The sequence below is a fragment of the Crocuta crocuta genome, unplaced genomic scaffold (genome assembly GCF_008692635.1).
Source record: "Crocuta crocuta isolate KB4526 unplaced genomic scaffold, BGI_CrCroc_1.0 scaffold125, whole genome shotgun sequence".
Lineage (NCBI taxonomy): Eukaryota > Metazoa > Chordata > Mammalia > Carnivora > Hyaenidae > Crocuta > Crocuta crocuta.
In genome coordinates, this window is record NW_027531143.1 from 1,236,769 (window position 1) to 1,259,850 (window position 23,082).

Sequence of the window (23,082 nt, forward strand, 5' to 3'; positions counted from 1 at the left end):
AATATAAAAATTTATTGCACTTGATAGGTAAGTAACAAATAAAATATAAATTTTTAAAGTATCACTTAAAACAGCATCAAGACCAAAAATAGCTAGGAATAAGTTTAATAAAAATCTAGAGGATACCTACAGAGAAAACTGTTAAACAATGCAGACAGAAATTATAAGAATTCTAAATAAATGGAGACATGTTCATGGACCAGAGGATTCAATATTTTTAAGGTATCCATGCTCATCAAATTAATATAGGGTCAATCCAATCTCATTCTCAAATCTCAGCAGGCTTTTAAAATTTTGTTTTGTTTTTAGAAATTGACAAACTGATTCTAAAGTTTATATGGAAACACAAAGGATCTAGAATAGTCAAAATAACCTTGAAAAACTGATTTGTAGGGTTTATACAAACTAATGTCAAAACTTACCATAAAGCTAAAATAATCAACATAGTATAATGCTGGTGTTAACAGAGATATAGCTCAACACAACAGAACTGAGTCTAGACATAGACCCACATACATGGTGGTCATGTAATTTTTTACGAAAGTGCCAACATAATCCAGTAAGGATTCACTTGGGGCGCCTGGGTGGCTCAGTTGGTTAAGCATCCAGCTTCGGCTCAGGTCATGATCTCACGGTTGTGGGTTCGAGCCCTGCATCGGGCTCTGTGCTGACAGCCAGCTCAGAACCTGGAGCCTGTTTCAGATTCTGTATTTCGCGCTCTCTCTGCCCCTCCCCAACTCATGCTCTGTCTCTCTCTGTCTCAAAAATAAATAAAAAACAAACACACAAACAAACAAACAAAAAGGATTCAATCTTTTAATTTTTTTTTAATGTTTTATTTATTTATGAGAGAGAGAGAGACAGAGTGAGCAGGGGAGGGTCAGAGAGAGAGGGAGATACAGCATCTGAAACAGGCTCCAGGCTCTGAGCTGGCTGTCAGCACAGAGCCCGACGCAGTGCTCGAACCCACAAACTATGAGATCATCACCTGAGCTGAAGTCAGATGCTTAACTGACTGAGCCATCCAGGTGCCCCAGATTCAATCTCTTCAATACACAGTGCTGGAATAACTAGATATCCATACGGGAAAAAATGAACCTCAATCCCTACTTACACTATACTTGAAACCTAACGTAAATCATAGCCTCATGAAGTTATCATGTGGGTTAAAAAGAGATTAAGATAAACACTCTTCAGGATATCTACCTAGCTCTCAAGACCCTTTTTTGGGGTTCATCTTATAAACATGAGGTGGTCTCCCAAGCAGCCATGATTTTGTGTTATACGACCCCACTACTGCCCAGCTCGACCAAGGGTGAATACCTGACCCAAGCTGGGCTAATCATGAAGCCCTCTGGGGAGCTTAGAATTGGGAATGAGCAAGTTCATTCTCTGTCTGGGCATTATCACCAACAGAACAGATATAAATCTCCAGAGCAGTGGTGTACACACGTTATCCCCTACCTGGCCAGAGCAGCAGAGAAAAGACTGAAACAACGGGGAGATGGAGAGAGTGTTGCCTCTGTTTCTGACTGATATCTGGTTCCTGTTTCCACTCCCTTTCTGGGGTCAGTCTTTTGGTTCCATAAAACACAGAATATCTGTATAACAAATGTCCTTAAAAAATGTAGCTCAGGTTGGATTACAACTCAATAGTCCTAGCTAATGTGATCATATAAAGCATCAAGCACATAGAAAGGGCTTAAAATATGATGACTATGGCAGCAGCTGTCTGAACTTTGATCTACGTGAGATGGGGACTTCCTTAACGAGCCCTTGGAAGAGGCCTACTCTGGTGTTCAAAACAGACTGACCTTGAGGAGGCTATGTCTTATTTCTGTTGGAGGTCTGTAAGGAATCTGTAAGAAAACAGTCCTGTCTCAAATTTCCTGCTATACTCAAAAAATTTCAATTGCTAAAGATTGCTTCAAAAAAGAAAGAAGTTCTAATATAATAGAATAAAATTACAACAAAATAGCATTCGCAAATAGAATCCAGCGCCTAAATTTAAGGCCTAAAGCAAAAGTCAGACTAGGTGAGTTTTCACCTAACTAACCAGGATAAAAGATGAGCATTTACAGTTAATATTGTCCTGGATTCCATTTTTTCTTGGTCAAGGCTGACTGAGTTTAGAACTTCTGTGTTTTGTAACACTAAAACATGCCTATCTTTTGACATCCACAAGCTGGGGACTATTTTCCTTTATGGTAAGGACACAAACCAGGTATTCTGAATAATACTTATTATTACTAGATTCTAAAAAGCCCAATCTTTCGGGAGGGCAGGCTACTGTCTACATACTCCTCAAAGGTAAGCCTGTGTATACACAGATGAAACAGTTTAGAATCAAGTTACAGACGCCAAACTTACTGCAGTCAATCCTTATTTTATATCATTTGTTCATACAAATAATTTAATCACACAATTACTAAGACACATGGAGAAACAAGGTGTTGTTACTAACTTTATGACTGTACCTTACTCAATATCTGTTTCAGAAGACAATAACAAAAATTTCATACAGATACTTCAGCAAATTTTATGTGCTAAGGTTCTCCATCATATCTGAGTTTAGTCTAGTATACTCTTGTATGCAAAATATAAAATATGAATTGTCTGAATGAATCAATTCTGTTGTTTCCCTAACATATGTAGAAGTAATATTTTAAAAGCAAAACTGCCAGCTTTAATTAACAGTGACTATATTGATATTTTTAACCCAAGATATGAAAAAAATACATATACATCCTAACCCATCATCTCCTTAATAAAATATTTTTTGTGATATCTGACCTCTCATGAATATACTTTTCTCTAAACAAATATCTGATTGCCATTCATATTTATGCAAATACTACTTACATACAATGAGATAATATTTGTAGCATCCATTTCAAAATTCCTGAAGCATGTTGGAAACTTAATTCTCCTAATTGGATGACATATACCAATAATCATGAAACCATTTGTACATAACATTCTAAATAAAATTTATTTATAAACACTAGAGGGTGCTGTAATTCAGCAATGCCTGGTGCCTGGCTTTGAGGCTCAAAATTTTCTCCTTGATTAAAGATACATTAAGATAATTTTCAGTGCCAACAATTTCTGCTCTTGAACTAATACACGGAGATAATTTATAAGACAAAATTCCATTCTTCCAAAACATATAATGAGACTTAGTAGATTCCACTGAAATCATTTTTTATTGTATACTCAACTGCATATTTAATATTGTGTTAAGTGGAGAGAGAGAATCGAAAATTAGTGAAGGAAAAAGTATAAAGATGGTCTTTGCCTTTAAAAAGAATTAATGCAATGATGAGATGGTTAAGAGAAGGTATATCTTATAATTTAATAGGCTTAAATTCAAGGAAAATTACAAAATGAATTTGGTAAAAGACATTTCAATTTTAGTTGCTAAGTATTAAAATATAATTTAGGGTGTTATATGGAAACCAACTTGACAATAAACTATTTGTAATATATATATATATAATTTAGCTGTTTTACAAAGGTAATCGAAATTCAGTATTTAAAATTAGGGGCACCTGCGTGGCTCGGTCGGTTAAACGTTCAACTCTTGGTTTCAGCTCAGGTCATGATCTCACAGTTCATGAGTTCAAACCCTGTATCGGGCTCTGTGCTGACAGTAAAGAGTCTACTTGGGATTCTCCCTCTCTCTCTGCCCCTCCTCTGCATGCTCTGTCTCTCTAAATAAGCATTAAAAAAATAAAATAACAAATACAAATGATATTGCTGTAGAATATCATCTGATATCTTTAAAAATATTTTTAAGCCAATAGCTATAGGAAATTGGAAAGATCCAAGGCTTTGAATATCCAAAATAGGAAACAATAATAGTATCAATTTTCAATCTTCAAAAAACATGCATTTTGTACTAGTTTTTAAACTTATTCCTAAAACACCTGTAAGCTCAATTATAAGTCTTTGAAATTTTCAAAATTGAGAGTAATCTATGTTGCCAGTTAGTAATCCAGAAAAGTTCCCAGAAGTATGAGTTTCCAATGATTGCATTAGACAATCACAAATAACAAAGTTAAATGCCTAGTAAAATATATCATCTATATATTTCAAGAAATGGTTACTGAGACATTATTTAATCCTAACAAAGCATTTTTCCTTTAAAACTGTTTACAGGGGAAAAAAATAAATGAAACATTATAAATATTTCTAAAGGTCACATACTGTAAGTCAACCAATTTCTCTCAATCTCCCTCTCCCCTGTTGGTTTTGTGCAGGCATGCATACTCACCGCACACTCACACACCATCTACTCCCCAAGAGAGGGTGTATATACCTCTCTCATTCCTCTCCCTAATGAATTACCAAGAGCCTCCAAATAAATCCAAAACCATAGCACCTGTTGATGAGAGGGTCCCTCCAAATTTACAATAGCTCCAGATAAATTGTTTCAGGTTAACATAATTAACTAACACTAGAGAAAAACCAGAGATACCACTGAACAAGGCTCACAAACCACCCAGACTCTAGGGATCAAAATACATGGCAGAGAGAGAAGTAGCCAGATTGCTGAAACCCAAAGAAGTTCTGAACATGGAGGTTATTGTTTAAAGTTTATATTTGGCACCTATATTCTTTTGGCACTCGCTTCCCCTTTTTATGTTCATCTGCCTTAGATCTGCCAGATTCCCAGGGCCCTTATTACACCCAGCTGCCAACTTCCCTATTCAGTGTCACATCATGTAACAAACACTTTCTATTGCTAACAGGTGAAAGCATACACACTCGTTAGAGTATTAATGTCTGAAATATTCACATAACTGCCTTTTCTTGAAGGTTTTCTGAACCATTATGCACACCTCCACTAATGAAAAGTAATGGCTCCAAGAAAGTCAGTTACAAGGAAAGTTTTAGTCCTTTTGAGCAAGTCTCAAATCACTACCATCAACATTGCATTTTGAAGCTAACAACATAATCCTAATCATGATCTCAGCTTTCCCCTAATATTGATAGCTTCTGCTCATAAACCTGAAAAGTATAGGGCCTACATAAAGTGAAGACTGGGTAGAAATGTGTAGTTTATTTACAAACACTGAGTTACATCTCTTAATATTATTTATGTAATAGAGTGTTACATAAAAATTTATGAATTGTGAGACTAGTATATTCTAATAAAATAATAATTCAAGATGAATACCTGCTTTCCATGATTTCTAAATGTGGTTGCAAACGAAGAGTCTCTGTTGTAATTTCCACTTTCCGCACACTTCCAAAAAAATCAGTTATCAGGACATTTTTAGGATCCCTCTGAAAAAGATCAGTGCGATGTCCAGGGGTAGATACACACAGACTTTTGGGACAGACCTGAAACTGAAAAATATATATATAACAATAATAAACACACACATACAACTTAAAAAAATTTTTTTTTTTTATAGTTTATTTATTTTTGAGACAGAGAGAGACAGAGGATGAGTGGGGGAGGGCCAGAGAGAGAGGGAGAGACAGAATCTGAAGCAGGCTCCAGCCTCTGAGCATCAGCACAGAGCCAGATGCGGGGCTCGAACCCACGAACTGCGAGATCATGACCTGAGCTGAAGTCGGACACTTAACCGACTGAGCCACCCAGGGGCCCCACAACTTTTATTAAATCAGTAACACAGTATAGTAGACTATACTGTACTTTTAAAGCTCTCCCCACCTAAATAAGCTACAGATTCTAAAGATTAAAGTTTCATTGCTATGGTAGTACATGACATTTTAAGAAGATATACAGACATTAACAGGTAATAAAAAGGGAAACTGGCTAAGGAGGGAAAAAACACTCAGTTTTTTTGAATCATATGCTACAAAATATATTTTGGACCTTAAATTCACTGAGAACTCACGTGTCACACTACAACAACAATTACTTTTTTTCTGCAACTACATTCATCTCAGTGGAGTGCTCTGCCAGAATGCTTTTATTTATTTATTTATTTTTATTTTAGAGAAAGAGAAAGAGTACAAATAAGGAAGAGGGGCAGAGAGAGAGAGAGAGGGAGAGAGAGAAAATCTTAAGCAGGCTCCATGCTCAGCTTGTACACTGACATGGGGCTTGATCCCATGACCCTGGGATCATGATTTGAGCCAAAATCAAGATTTGGACACTCAACTGACTAAGCCATCCAGGAACCCCTGGCATGGTCTTTTAAACACTTAATAATCATGATGTTTCATTTAAAAAAAAAAAAAAACACTTTAAATTCAAATAAAATACTACCCAGTAACCCAAAATATAAAAGATGAAAGCAGAGCTGCTCCGGAAGGTGAAGCACAGCCACTCCCTGCCTCCCCCCATCCAAGGTCCCTTGTTCTTCTGCTCTGTATATATTCTATAAATTAAGTAACTTTCTTAGTTTATCCACAATGAAAATAAGCCCAAGGTACATCCAGACACTCTACTGCTCCAAAGAATAAAGCCTGAAAACCATGACTTCATCTCTACATTGATTTCATGATAATTTCTGTTAGTCTTATCCCTGATATTCCACATCAGTGAATTACCAAGAATAGACATATATTCGCTCATTCACTCCGCAAAGCATAAAAAATGTCTACTGCATATGTTTCATACTGTTACCTTCCACAGAGGATACAAAGTTGATACACACGGTCCTATCCTCACGGCATTAAGCGACATCAGAGATGAATAAGCATAACAAAGTAGAAAAAAAGGTGACAGGTTCTGCTTCAGAAAAGGATAAACTTTTTATGGTTTGAGGATAAGAAAAAAGAGGGAGTGGGATTTAAGCTATTTTCTGAAGGAAAAGGTAGATTATAGATGGGAAATAACATTCTTTTGTGGGGGTGGTGACACAAAGAGATGGAGGCGCGAGTCAGGAGAGAGGAGGCCAGAACTGTCCTGTGGTGGATGGAGTGTGGTGAGACTGGTCCTGATGGCCACGCACACATCGGCCAGCCGACCTGTGACAGTACACACATGTAGAAGGGAGCCCTTAGGTACTCATGCCAAGGACACTAGAGCCTGGCTACTTAGCTTCTGTGCTGGCGTGGGACTCCTGCCCCAGCACCAGCCCACCATTTTCACCCCTACTGTTCCCCTGAGAAGGTGTACCATTCCTGTACTACAGTACCAGGTCAATGAGTGCAGTGGATGGAGCAAGCTCTTGTTCCATCTCCTTGCTCCAAAATTCCATTTAATATATTGTTCTCGGATAGAGGATATATCAGATACTAAACTGCTAAAAACAAATATTACACTTGATCTTAGCTGAAAAGCTGAGAAGCTATGGGAAATAACACTCTTACTAAAGGAGTAGCTGCAAAGATGTGTAGTTGGGCAGAAGCACAGGGCGTATAAAGAAAACCATGACAGGTCTGCTGGTAAGGGCCTTGGGCCCAAGCATTTGCCCACGTGTGGAGACAAGACCATATTAATTACCAATATGATGTGATATAGGTGGGGAAGGGCAGAGCAGCTAGAATTTATGAAACATAGTGATCCAAGCACTGTGCTAAGCAATTTGTAGATATTCTCATTTAAGCCTAACAATAACCTTAAGGTACATCAAGATTATTATCTCTACTTTAAACTACAGTTGAAAAAGGTTAAGTAATTTGCCTAACATCACAATGCCTTCCTGGTTCAGGAAAGCAATAAAAAGAAATACAAAGAAGAGATCAGGATATATATTAAGAAGCAGTGGAAGCAAAATGATGGGAAAAGTAAAATGCCAAATTTATGTTACGAGAAAGTATAATGCCAAACCGGACGGACAATGCAGATGAAAGGCTGAAGAAACAAAGTAAAACAATAGAAACTAAGATTGAAGTCCTATGTATACTGAAGACATTCCTGTATGAGCATCTTGGTGGGCTTTATAACTACCAGCAGAAGAAAGCAGGAAAAAACACAGTGGAATGAGCTTGGGGAACAAGATAAAATGTAGTTATCTTCTTTGCTGCTAAAAATCATAGCACTTCACTTTCTGTGAAATTATTCCTTCCTTCAAGAATATTTTATCATATCATTCTGGTTTCCTTAGCCTTAGCAACATTCATTTTTCATAATCCCCTTCACTTACTAGAATCTCCAGACTCTAACCAGATTATATGACTGTCAAAGACAAGGATGATGAAATATTCCAGCTTCTGTGTCTCTGCAGATACTGCATTTTCCTAGAGTATGCACTTCTCTGCTCCCAAACCTGAAAATCTATCTCTTCCAAGAAAAATTTTAGTCACCAATCCCACTAGATTTAAAGGAACCGTACAAATGTGCATTGTTGCTATATACTTTCATTAATTCAAAACACTCACTGCAAATCTATACACTAGGTACTATAATTAAGTTCTGGGGGTAGTAAGATGCATGAAGCATGATTCTTATACTTCCTATTTAGGAAGCTGAAAGCCTCGAGGGAACGTCACAAATATAAACAATTACAGAGAAATATTAAGACCAAATGTATCTTAAAGGTACATAGCAAGAGTTATATGTTCACAGAGGAAAGAAGATTACCTGGAGGATCCAGAGACTTCACAGAATAGATGACACACCATAAATGTGCTTTACAACAGTTACCAATAACACTATAAATTTTTAAGGGGCTAAGCGCCACATCTTCTCATTTTACTGCTCCTGAAGCACCTAATATAGTACACTCTGAATACAGCTGATACCCAACAAATTTTTCTATACACACATAATCCAACAGAATAGGTATTAATCCACAACATCTAACGATATGTCAATTGACTGTAACATTTAACTTCAGGGAAATGAATGATTCGTACTGAACAAGATTAAAAAATTAAATGGATGTAGGGAACAAGATATTAGTGAGGAATGTTTTTTAAAAACCCTACATCAACTGTAGGCAAAAATATACACACAAACAATATACATACAAACAAAACATGAGTTTCTTCAGTCTTTCCTGTATGATTTCAATGGAAAAATTTATTTTTTTTTTAAATCCATTAGACATCTATTTGAAGTGTGAAGTGCATATATGGTAAACTTTTGAGACAGTGTGTCACATACTACATAAAACATAAAATGTATAATTAACAATGGGAATAAACTTAACCACAATAGTAACTAGAATTTAGGCAAATAGAGTTTTCTTATAAAGTAGTATTATAAAAAGTTTTGTTTTAATTTCCAAATTCATATTAAGATATAACAGGCATTAAAATATATAGCCTTCAAAATGTAAGATATAGGTCTATGTTATCAAATGATAGCTCATAAGTTTTCAGAATTTTGCAGAACTATTTTTTATTTTAGAGAGAGAGAGCATGCATGAGTGGGAGAAGGGGCAGAGGGAGTGAGAGAGAATCTTAAGCAGGCTCCATACTCAACGCAGAGCCTGATGCAGGGCTCGATCCCATGACCCTGCAATCATGACCTGAGCCGAAATCAAGAGTCAGACACTCAACCAACTGAGCCACCCAGGAGCTCCAAACTTCTTTAATTAAAATAAAATTACCTACACTGTAAGCCCCATCTAGGTGGGCTCCCTTTCATTCTCCCTGGGACAGTGTCTGCCTCTTTCACTAGGATAGAGCCAGTGGCTGGCACTTAGCCAAAACTCAAAAAATGTTTGCAAATAAAAGTACAAGTTATAAATTAATGAAAAAAGAGTGAAAGTCAGTGATGCACGGTAATTATCTAGGCTAGAATTCTTTTATCAAGCTTTTTATAATGCTTACTTTCAAGAGCAACTTCAAAGTAGAACTAATTTAAAAGTAAAATCAGTACAGAAAAGTCAGGAAAAAAGGTTGAACTAAATTTGAGAAGCCACATCAAAACACTGAACTAGAAGTTGTAGGGAGGACACAAACATGTAAGAGAAAACTCCTTTCTTCCAAGAACATCCTATTACACTCAATAAGTTCAGACAAAGACAGACTATGATAAATGGTACAAAAGAGAAACAAGTGTCTGAAAAATTTTATTTATCTTACTTAAATTCCAACAGGGAAGAACTATGAGGCTATTTCCTGAAGGAAGAAGGATCTGATTGGATTCCCAAAGAATAGGCAGAATTTCAATAAGTGAATCTAAAAAAAATGACCTTTCTGTTAGAGAAGAGAGCATGAGAAAATGAATGAAAACAGGAAAGTACCTCAAGGAAGAGCAAGTTAGCTGGGCTAAAGCTTCACAGGCCCCCAGCAGACATACTGCTGTACAGGGAAATTCAAAACCATTTAAGAGGCTACCATTCAACACATGAAACAGTACCCTGGGAATACAGGGAGTAAAGGGCTTCACTTACCGCATTAGGCATACCTATGTGCTATATGCAAATCAAGCAAATACTTACAAGGTCATTCATATTAGTCTGACTAGCCGGATTAATTTCTTCCAAAAATTCCAAGACATAAAAGGTATATCTATCCATAAGGTGTACTCCAATTGCAGGATCAGGTTGATGCTATGAATAAGCAAAGCATATACAATGGCTTATTATTAAGCCATAAAAAAATGAAATCTTGCCATTTATGGCAACATGGATGGATCTTGAGGGCATTGTACTAAATGAACTACATCAGAGAAAGACAAATACCATATGATCTCACTTATACATGTAATCTAAAAACGATAACAAGAACAAAAACCTTATAGATAGAGAGAACAGACTGGTGGTTGCCAGAGATGAGACATGGGTTAAAACCAAATGGCTGAAGGGAGCCAAAGGGACAAACTTCAGTTATAAATTAAATAAGACATGAGATATAATGTAGAGCATGGTGACTATAGTTAATAACACTGTATTGGATATTTAAAAGTTGCTAAGAAAGTAAATCTTACAAGTTCTTATCACAAGAAAAAAAGTTCTGTATGTACGGTGATCTGTTTTGGGATTTTTTTTTTTTTTTTGGTATTATGACATATGTTAACTAGATTTACTGTAGTGATTACAATATATACAAATATTGAATCATTATATTGTATACCTGAAACTAACATTATATTGTACATCAATTATATAGCAATAATTTTTTTTTAAAAAAGCAAAGCAGAAAAAAGAAGTATATGTCTGATCATATCATTATAAGAAAATGTTTTAAAAGCAATAAAATTTCCTTCTAAGGTGTTAAAAAGTCTGAGACTAAAAAAAAAGTCCCAGATATATTCATATAACATACAAGTGATTTCCAAAATAGATACATATTCCAAAGACAATGCAGTTCACAAATGGGAAAAATGCACCTACCGAGAGTGAATCTTCTCCCACTTGGCTACTAGCTAAAGCCATTATGTTAGGAGAATAAAATCGTTCATACATGGATGCTCCTTGACAAGTGTCAATAATAAACAGCAGCTCATTGTAGCTGAAAGAAAAGTAGTAATATCTTTGACAAGAATCATGCTGTTAATCATACATTGACTAATATTTTTATAATACTTGCATAAGATATTGAAGTCTTGAGGTCATATCTTAGTCATTTCATTAGTTAAAAATTTCAGAGTTTTCAGTAGAATTCCCAATACAAATTTGATATTAGAAATATTAAAGCTATAATCCTGTCCAAGGAGACTACCTCAACAGGGACTAGTGGTTGTACCACAAAGTGGCTGCCCCAACACTTTCCCCCTCCCTTATCTTGAATCCAAATAAACATTCAATTCAAAAAACAGTTATTTGGCACCAAAGCTGTCCTAGAAAATGAACCAGGTTTGGGGGAAAAAATATATGACGTAGTCACTATACTTAAAAAGCTTAAAATCTAACTGGAAGAGAGACCTATGAACATATAACTAAATGAACTGTGGTAAGAGTTGCAAAGAGTAATTAGAGCCTGCAGTATGCCTGACACTACACTGGGGATACAGCAGTCCCTGCCTTCGTAGAGCTTCGAGTCTAACACAATCAAATGCTCTAAGCACTGAGAAAGAAAGAGGGAACTGTAAAGAAAAGGCAGGTAAGGGAAAGGGGATATCTGTCATGGGCAAGGAAGGGTGAGTTATTTTAACTAAAAAAGAAAGGAATAGCACATTCCAGAAGAGGAAAAAGGCTGTACCCCAGCACCTAAATTTGAAAAAGTTCAATTGTTTGGGAAAAGGGGAATAGCACTATGTAGTTAAAATTTATAGTAAATTTGGGAAAATGGAGGAAATTAGTTTCAAAAAGGTAGGGTAGGGTCAATCTATATTTTAAAATGTTTTGAAGGTAGGGAGCAGATAGGTGTTTTCAAAAGTTTCTCACAGACATTGGATCTAGATAAACAGCTAACCTTCCACCTAGAAAAGAAAGCAAGGAATCTTGCACCACAATATTTAAGCAGGTGACAAAAGGAACAATTCATATGGCATATTTGTTCTGAGACAAAATCTGAGGAGGCCCCTGAAGGTCAGAAACATCTAAAGTTATGAGGGGCAGTACACCAAACACTTCAAGAGAGTCAGCCCTATGACTGGGGTACTTAGGAATGAATTCTAGTGCTGGACTTGCTAGTTGTATAAAGTCTAGCAAGTTACTTAATCTACTTATGCCTCAATTTACTCACGTGTGAAAATAGGAATAGTAGTAGCTACCTCAAGAGTTATTAAAATTAAATGAGACAGTACGTATAAAACACAGTGCCCAGTACCTAACATACATCAATAAATGTAAGCTGTGAATAAATTCAAACTAGTACCTAACAAAAGTTTCTTCTCCAACACCTCCGTTCATTCTGCTTATGCATATAATTCAACATCTACATTTAGCTTGTAGCACACTTGTGTACATACATTAGATTTTAAGTACTCTGAAGGCAGAATAAGCATCATATTCCTGTCTGTGCCATGTGTTTAGAAGGTAAGTCGTAAGTTTTTATTGAAGGTAATCAAATTAAAAGCACTTCTGCTACTTTATATTCTCTTACTTTCATTGACAATTTTCAACTAGAGGAGTACTTACCATGGATTACTAACAACGTATCATCCTTAATGTGAGTTGTTATAAATACTTTATTAATCACAATTTCAGCATTTTCTTCCAAAGAAGAAATAATGTACTGCTATCATGTAGAAGGTCAGAGAATGTACAAAAAAGTAACAATAGACTGAAGTTGGAAAATAAATATATGTTCACAATCCCCCTATATAACGGGGAACTTGATTGGTGGGATTCTAATTTCCTCCAAAAACAATGCTAAATATGACAGCTGATTTTAAAAGGTTAACTTTTTTTATACTCTTTAATGACACTGAGGTTTCTTTTTTTTTTTTTACAAATAGTTTATTGTCAAATTAGTTTCCACATAACACTCAGTGCTCATCCCCACAAGTTTCCTCCTCCATGCCCCTCCCCCCCTCCCCCCCCACATCCATCAGTCCTCAGTTTTTGTCAGCATTCAAGAGTCTCTCATGGTTTGCCTCTNACAAGTGTCCTCCTCCATGCCCCCCCCCCCCTCCCCCCCCACATCCATCAGTCCTCAGTTTTTGTCAGCATTCAAGAGTCTCTCATGGTTTGCCTCTCTCCCTTTCCCCCACCATTTCCACCCTTCTTCTCCCCCTTGTTCCTCCGTCAAGTTCCTCCTAATCCTCCTATACGTGCAAACATATGATATTTGTCCTTCTCTGCCTGACTTACTGAGGTTTCTTTTAAGAATAATTCAATTCAAAGTAACAAACATAAATCTAAAAGATTAGAAGAAACTATTAAAATAAATTAAAATCTCAGAAAGTAAGGTCTACAAATCTATTAACCATGGAAAAAATTGGGTATTATTTTATCTTATGAAAAATAATCATCTGCTAATTACCGTCTTTTTTGCCACATTTGCTCAAAAGCATCTGCAAGTTCTATGTTGGTAATTTCTTCAGAATCTTGAAATTTCAAGAAACCATTTCCACCATGTCCTTGTAGGAAGAGTTAAAATGATCAAATATATGCATTTGTTAAAATATAAACTGCATACATCCAGATACAAGCATTTACTTCATTCATGGCAGTATTTTAATAGCATTTGTTATTTTATACTCTTAAATGAAAAGTACTGTGAAAACGAAAAAATCATTTTTCTATTATACCAATTATAAACAGAATAATGACAGACTGTACAAAAAATTGTAGATAAAATATCTTTAAAAGTCCTCATCATTTTATCATATAAAAAGCACATTTATACTTTGGCACTGGCTTCATTATTATGTCAGAAGTGAGTTTCTATAAATAAATAGTTTCTCGAACACCAGGTAAATACTGTGGTGAGAAACAGGTTGCAAAAACTAACTGGCCCCACAATATGGTAGTTCTATCCACGGTGTATACCTGGAATGCTGGTACTTCTAGGAAGTGTCATTCTCCCATATAAACTAAAGTTTTTTACCACTGTCAACCACTGTCCCATGAGAGCTGGCCAGAAGATTGTGACATTTAGAATACATGGATACAGACAGTCTGTCTGGATTCAAATGCTGGCTTTGCCACTTAGTGACTGTGTTAACTTAGGCAAATAACTTGAATCTTTCTATGTCTCAGTTTCTTTAGCTGTAATGTAAGAAATATATCAGCACCATCATTAGTATGCCTATACGAATGCCTATAGGGCTAGCTCCTTTGTGCAGATTTTTAAAAGGTATTTCTCATGGGCCATTCAAAGTAGAAAAACCTGTCTACTTCAGCAGTCCCTCAGAATACATGCAGTCCAAGCTCAAACTGGACCAAAACTAAATCATAATTTCAGGAAAGACCTGAGTATTTGCATTCAAATAATCTTTATACACACTAAAATTTGAGACTCCATCAACAGGAAACCATTATAAAGTTTTACACAAAGGAAGGACAGATTTGCAATTTCAATTATATGCTTTAGTAGGATGATTAACAGGAGACAAAACTGAAGACAAGAAGGCTATAGTAGGGTTCCCAAGTAAGAGGTAATAAATAATTTTTTCCAGGTTAATAGTAAAAAAAAAAAAAAAAGATCATAAACTGAGGGACAGTATATCATACTGTTTCCAAATATGATTTCAAGTTGTCCTACAAGAAAAGAGAACTACAAAACAAATGTTTAAATTTCTTTCCATGAAGATTTCTTCTTGAGAAAAGTTACAATATATTCTATTACTAAATATCTAAATTCTGAAATTACCGGTCATATAAATAAGAATATTGCTCCTATCATCAGAAAGAAGGCGTTTTGACCGAGGAGTACTAGGTGGGATCCTGCCAGTTAATACCCGCAAAAAATTCTCCACAGTCACCTGAAAAAGAGAAAGAAAAGAAAAGAAAAGAAAAGAAAAGAAAGAAAGAAAGAAAGAAAGAAAGAAAGAAAGAAAGAAAGAAAGAAATCAAATGAAATAGAACTCAGGGAAACTTGATAGTTTTTTTTTTAATTTTCAAAAACATTCGTCCTTCTTTCCCTATGAATTACCATAAACTGAAAATAAAACACAAAAATAAATATAACTCAATTAAAATACATTTACTTAATAAATACCTCAAAGTTAACTTGCTTCCATTAAATACTAACAGCTAATAAAACTACCTTGTGGAAAAATCAGTTAAATTTAAAACTTTAAATGTTATGCAAAATATTGCCCAAAACGTAAAAATTATTTACCTTTTTTCAAAGGCAATTCTTTGGGAAGATACAAAAAATAAAAACTTGTAAATGAATCTAGCAACATTATAACTATTGCAGTTAATCTGTAAAACCATCTAGTGAATTCTAGATAAACTTTGAAAGAAAGGCCCATAATGAACCATAAAAATAAAGCCATAATGATAGTTCCATAAATAATCCCTAAATTATGTATCTTAGATTTTTTTTATGCACTTTGTTACTTTAATTTTGTTAGGGGTATCTTTAACATGCAAAAAATTCATCACACTTTAAACCAAATCTCCTAACCTGAAGTTTGTGGACTCTAGAATTCACTGAAAGCTTATTTGAAGCTATATTAAACAGGTCTAAATTTAAAAAGCTTAAAATCTATCCAGCTTTCTTGTTTGACCTTTCTCTAGGTCATGAGTATGTGAATGTATATGTGTATGTATGTGTGTGCATGTGTTTGGTTTACATTCTTCCCAGAAGATAGCAAAATGCTAAAAGTTTTAATAATACTTCTTGTTGGCTAACAAGGAAGATAAATTTTTGATTTATATTTTATGATGACTAAATAAACAAGTAAAAAGTCCAATATTCATGCACATTTAATCACTGAACAAATATTTCTGAGTGCTTTCAAACGGCTATAAGAACTTGCTAGTATTAGATACACAAACAGGCCAATCTTCAAGGAGCTGACAGGCTGGCAGGAGACAGAGTTGATATTTTAAAATTGCTCCAACAGGTGTGGGAACACCAAAACTTGTGTCTTTTGGTTGGCTTGGTAAAAGGGGAAGGATTATTGAGGAAGACTTCCTCAGGGCATACTTCAAATTTTAAACATATTTACTACCTATTAAATTTAAAATGAAGTTTCAAAGGGAAAAAAAATATAGTATAATGCCATTTTTCAAATTTACATTTCAATTTTTAATCATATATGCATAAAACACTGGAAGCATATTAAAAGTGATTACCTCTAAGTAGTGGAAACGTGGATGAGTTTTTATTAATCATTTTAATGTTTCCAAAATTAATTTATTGACTAAAAATACAAAACTTGAAATTTTAGGTCAAATATGAAAAATGAACAATACATTTATCATAAAAAAGTTGATACATGAAAACTCATTAAAATACTCTAACATGAAAGCTAAGATAAAGTTGTCCTATCCCAGATATATATACATATATATATGAAATGTTCATACTGTATTACTTTTACTCCTGTGTTGTTCCTTAATATGAACTCCAGAGACAGAATTATATCAATGCTTCAGTAACAGTTACATACAAAGCTTAAAGAAAAAGACTTTTATTTTACCATTATTTTAGGGCTTCAAAGGAATGATATCTACATTTCAAAAATGTTGCTAAATTAAACAATGTTACCTCATAACTTCTATAATCTACTTCCACATCATCTCCATAAACATTTAGTTCCATATTCTTGTGACTAAACACTGTAGCGGGTTTGGGATTTCTAGGGTTGCACGCCATGTCGTCTGCAAGCATCAGAACAATGTGACTAGAAAAAAAAAAATTCCGGGAAATAAGCTACTTAAATAAAACCAAAGAGTTGTTTCTTGTTGTTGTTGTTGTTTTTTTTTTTTACAAATAGTTTGTCAAATTAGTTTCCACATAACACCCAGTGCTCATCCCCACAAGTGCCCTCCTCCATGCCCNAAACCAAAGAGTTTTAAAAGCAGATACATTTTAATATATCATGAGGCAATTATGTTCATTCCTTTCATTAAAAATAACAAAATAATTATTGAGTACATGTTTTAAAAGAGCCTTTTAGTTGTTTCCATATCCTTATGTAGTATAAACTTTAAAGAAGAGAAATCAGAGCAATCTGGCATGAACTGATCCACAGAACCTGAAATTACTAACTTAAATTCTTGGCCGACATAGTGTATTTTATACCATAGATTAAAAGGAAGCTGAAGGAGTTACACTGTCCTTCCCAAATATATACATTTTTAATTTTAGTAATATTTGGGGTGCCTGGGTGGCTCAGTTGGTTGGGGGTCTGACTTCGGCTCAGGTCATGACCTCACGGTTCAGGGGTTCGAGCCCTGCTGTCAGCGCAGAACCTGCTTGGATTCTCTCTCTCTGCCCTTCCCCTTCTCTCTCTCTCTCTCTCTCTCTCTCAAAAATAAACATGTAAAAAAAGTAAAATAAAATTTTAGAAATACTTGACATTCTTAAGACTTAAACAGTCCACGTTAAGCTAGATATTCCAAAGAATTTAACTCTCAGAATTCCAAAATGCTTAAGAATGAAAACATGCAAATGTGATGAGTGTGCCACAGAACACACCCCCAGGCCAATCATTCTTCACTGGCTCCACTCCATCTCCATAATATTAACCACCTCTCTTGACTAGATACTGAAATAGCTGGAGACCTGGCTTCCTGCTTCCACTTCTGCCCTAATCTTACAAGTCATACTCCTTATAATTACCAGAGTGATCTTTCTTAAATAAGTCATGTCATTAAACTTTCCCATTTAAAATCCTCCAAAGAGTCCTCATTATAATTAGAGGAAAACTGAAATTCTTTTCATGGTCTAAAAGGGTTTCTTAATGGGGCTTCTGCATACCTCTCTAACTACAGCTCCCAGCATCCACATTCACTATGCTCCTTTCACCCTGACCTTTCTGTTCTAGGAATGTGCCAAGCCCTTCCCACTTTAGGGGCTATTGACCAAATACATTTAGACTTCTCCCAAAACTTATCATTCCAATCTCAGCTAAGCTATCCCATTCTTATTAGGCATTTATTTTCTACAAGTCATTTATGAATTTGAAATCCCCACCACCCCACCCTCCACCACTAGTGGAATATAAGCTGAGGACAGGGACGTTCTCTGTCCTGTGCACAACTGTATCACTCACACACGAGCATAGTAAAAGAGCCTGGCATATAGTAAGTATTCAATAAATATCTGCTGAGTGAATGAAACATTTTCATTTTTGCATATATTTTCTTTGAGTGAAAATTATAAAATTTATCTTAAATACTTCTCATCTTGATCTTACCATTAAAAGTGGTGAACATGAATCAGGCAATTCTTTATTCTATCATATACTTGAGCTTCCCAAACATAAGGAAAAATTAAATGTGGCATACATAATTAGTTTGGCAGGAGACAGCAAGAAGAAAGTGTTCTGCTGCATATGTTCCAAATACATTAAAGTTCAAAACTGAAACATTGTGATTTTCTTGAAAATTGGCTAGGTTTCTATTTTGAAAGGGTTCCAACTCTGCCACATTCAAAGATCAGATCTTCAGCTGTTACTGATTCATGCTCATAGAATTGTGAAAGTTACTCCTCTTAAAATGGAAAAATAGATCTTTTCTTTTTTCATAACTTAAGATGACAAACTTAAATTATTATCGATCATCTTTTTTGTTATAATCCACTGTTTAATAAGACTGAACTGATTTCCAAATTTCAATATAGGAGTATTAGTTTAGGCCAATTATTTGACTTATGGTTAATTTCACTTTATGAAATTAAATGACTATTAAATATCAATAAATGTCAATGTCAAAAAGTAGTAATTTCAGCTTAAAGTTATAAATTCAATCAACATTTTTTCTACAGACAATTCTGAGCCTCAATATAACAGCATCATCACCATCAGTTTACATAATCAATATATCATTTAAAAAAACATTTGTGTATAATCAATGGAGAAAAAAACAGGACTGGAAACAGATTGGATTTCAAAGGTGTAGAAGTCCAACCGCATATTCTAATTCACTATTTCTAAAACTTAAGAAAGGTTTCACCCTTTTCTAAAGAAAAAAAATTCTCACTTGGTCCCAGTGTTAAATTATTTGTATAACAATAGTAAAATATAGACGTGAAAGCAAACTGCTTAGGCTTATAGTTCTCATAACACAATGAATAAATACAAAATTATAAATATTTTAACAAAACTACCAAATTAATAATACTCTAAAAACATTAATTCCATTTGAAGGATGATGCTATTTTGCTAAAACTGAATGACTGCTATTGTATTTCACAGGATAAAGAGATAACATCAGGTCTGGTCCTACACTTCATTTTTTTCCTGTATTCTGATATCTACACCACAATATAACTCAATAATGCAGAAAATGTTCAGAAAAGTATGCTGAACGAAATGTGATTCATAAATTCCTGTTATATTATGTTACTTGACTGTTCAGGATAATCCGATCTTATATTTATGACTTTGCCAATAAACATTCTCCGAATAGCAGTTATCATCAGATCTAACTTGGCGACCCCTTAAAGTGTCTTTGTCACTTGAGTATCAGGTTAGCATCACAGCAGTTTTTTATTAAGTCTTCACTGAGTGGGTATCAGATCAATCACTGCTGGAATCAAGACCAAAGAAAATAAATCTACACTAAAGATATACTACTATATTCATATAACAACAGCAGCCTGCTTTGTATCCTATTACAATTGAGACAAAATCCCTCAAATATATCCAATCAATACAAGAATATGGTATTTTTACAGTCTGGCAATCCTATACTACCATGTGTGATGACTCAACTCACTCTATTCAAGGCCCTGCAAAACTTACATCACACAACAAAACATATGGCAATATGGCCTTCTCTCAACACAAAACCAAAAGAAAAAGTGAGCACTTGAAATTGTATAAAGTTCAAACTGGCTTTGAATCCAAACAGTATGTCAGTTATTTATATAAGAGTTTCCACATATTTTAAATCATGCATTCTTGTTAGTTAAAAAATACGAGGGCATACCCATATATATATATCTACAGTTTGTATGTCATACATGTTTGCTACTTTACATATATATAATAAATATTGGTGAAGCATAACTTCTTTCCTTTTATAGATTAAAAAAAACCTACTAATATTTTTTTCCCTTACCAGTCTTCGGTATCTGATTTAAAAAGAATACCTTAATCATGCTTATATCTATTTAAGGACATTTAAAATAAAAATGAAATTTTAAAACTTCTCAAAAAAGAAGGCATGAAACACTATTTGAGAAACTTGTGGGGGAAAAATGGACTAAAATAAATATATTCCATTATGTTTGCCAAACACTGAATAACAAGTAAACCTCCATCAAGTTGGCTAGGCCCATTCTTTATTGCCCTCCTTAAAGTTCTTCCTTGACTCAATCAAGAACCAGGAACCAATCGGTTAAATAAATTTTTTTTAAATAGATGAATAATCCTTCATTGCCCTATATCATTATAGTACGACATTTCAAAAAGCGTAGTTTTTCATTTATAATAGATTGGTATTACCTTAACAAAAATTTTTCACTGAATTAAATTTAAATAAATTACTGTGTTGGTAAAAATGTTTTTTAAATGTTCACTTAAAACTGCTATACACTCTACAGCCATGCTCTCTAGTCAGATAATTCTATCTGAGTGCATCTTTAGCTACCAGAGCTAGGATCACCAGGCTTATCTTCAGTAATATCAACATCCCAATGTAGAATAGTACATTGCTGAAATGTACAGCTGCAATAGTACATTGCAGTAGTAATAGCTGAAATTAAGACAGCAGGAGATCTGAGAATCTCATGGATCTTTGATACTCTCTAAAAACTCTAGGTTTCTGCTCATAGGTGTTGCTTTTCTCCCCCCGATATAAATTACTCAGGATATTCTGTACTATTGCCTCCGCAGCAATGTAATGACTGTTGGACCAAGCAAATTCAACAAATTTTGTTATGTAATAATTAGCTTGATGCCAGAGTAATTTACTTTTAGGCTTTTCTCCCCCTCTCTTCCATGTCTTGAGGAATCTCCAAGTTAATAAATCTCATCACCCATGCACTATGAAGCCAATCATAGCAAATCTGCTACCCACAGGTGCTAGACCATAGATTTTCTGAATTACTTTCAACTTGCCAAATGTCAGGCATTTGGCATTACTAGACTACAGGATGCCAAGTATTTTATATTATTAGAAATAAAATTCAAAAACTGCACTGCAGAGATGGGAAATCAACAGTAGCAGACATGTCACATGAGGGCAGAGCTAGCTAGTTATAGGCTCCTATATTTAAAGTCACATGTAGTTTAGCATAATAATATTATAACATTTATTGAGCACTTGGTATGTCTCAAGCAATGCACTAATAAAATAAGCACATTACAAGCATTATCTCATACACTATTTCCAAGATATGTATTATTCTCATCCCTATTTTATAGGTTATGAAACTGAAGTATATAGAAGTTAGGTCATACAGCTAATAAAGAGTGGAGCTCAGATCCCACCCAGTTTGTTTGACATGAACATTCATTGGCTTTTAACAATCCTGCATTACCCTTCAATTATATGAACTAGTATTTGGAAGGATATGATGATCTTTTCTTATATATTGAAAATTTAATCATCTCAGTTGATTAAAGTAAATGCATGAACTCACTGCTGTTTGATATTTATAGCACATAAGTGACATGAAATAGGCTCTTAAAACTCTAAATGGAACCATCCAGAGACCTTAGCAAACTTTCAAACTGAAGAACAACACTAGGGCATATGATTTCTCCTTTAAATGTAGTAAAGTATAACTTAAAATCTACTTAAATACAAAAATCAGAGAATAGAACATCAAAGAGGTACAGAGGCTAATAACATTCTACACAGTCTCCAATCAATTTCCCAAAGCCACTAACTCTTTTCTACAGAAAGGCACTGGGATCCCATCCTGCTTTACAACCACCAAGCCTGATATTTCCACTTTCAACTATCTGCCCCTGAACCCTATACCTAAGTCTTCATTGCTTCATCTCTGCTTCCAAGTGGTCCTCAATATTAATCACTCTTCCTATAATGGGGGAGGGGGCAAGCAGCAGAGATGCCTTGCCCACTTCTTTCCCCTTTCCTGGTAGATTTAAGTTGGTATTGTACAAGTCAAGTTTTTCATCTCTTTCTTACAGTTTTCCATTGCTCAACTTCCCACTAACTAGATGACTGACTTACTCAAGCATACCACCCTCAAGGCTTGGAATTCAAATCTGTACATTATATTACCCAAATTACAAGTTACTGTACCTCTTGACTATTATGGATGGCTCACAGAAATAGCCAAAATAATGTTGCATTAGTGAATGACACTGATCAAACATAACCTATTTTTGTCAAAATACATAGGATAAAATTTTTAAAATCTTGATACACCACATATAGTCCATCATAACGGGAATCAATATGTGCATTCTTTCATATATTCTTATGTTTAACAGAAAAATTACTTTTGTCATTTTTCCAGTAATATCTGTACTGATTCAGTCAGGTCTCCCTAACTCAACCATTTTATGACAAGTATCTTGGAATCTTGCTTACCATCAGTAGATTTCAGCAGTTTATAGGTAAAGTTTTTAGAATGCTATCAGCAGTCTCCTAGTACTTGACCACAATGCATGGATTACATATTTTGACTGAAAAACACATGCAAACATCCATAATATGCCTTCTCTGGTATACTTCTATTCTCAAATGACAACAGAATAAAAAGGTCCTCTTAGCT

The 23,082-nt window shown here is 34.7% G+C and overlaps 1 protein-coding gene and 1 non-coding gene across 2 annotated transcripts in view; both read right to left on the bottom strand.

Moving 5' to 3' along the window:
* PIGK (phosphatidylinositol glycan anchor biosynthesis class K) overlaps positions 1-23,082 on the bottom strand; it is a 113,392-nt gene that overhangs the window by 59,197 nt on the left and 31,113 nt on the right. Inside the window, exons 4-9 of the mRNA XM_077771039.1 lie at positions 16,933-17,068; positions 15,082-15,193; positions 13,750-13,846; positions 11,214-11,331; positions 10,320-10,430; positions 5,183-5,355 (exon numbers count right to left, since the gene is read on the bottom strand). Coding sequence (XP_077627165.1) covers positions 5,183-5,355; positions 10,320-10,430; positions 11,214-11,331; positions 13,750-13,846; positions 15,082-15,193; positions 16,933-17,068 — 747 coding nt within the window. The remainder of the gene's footprint in view (positions 1-5,182; positions 5,356-10,319; positions 10,431-11,213; positions 11,332-13,749; positions 13,847-15,081; positions 15,194-16,932; positions 17,069-23,082) is intronic.
* LOC144237459 (U2 spliceosomal RNA) lies at positions 7,092-7,278 on the bottom strand. The gene has a single exon (XR_013336864.1). It is a non-coding gene; the product is annotated as a U2 spliceosomal RNA (small nuclear RNA).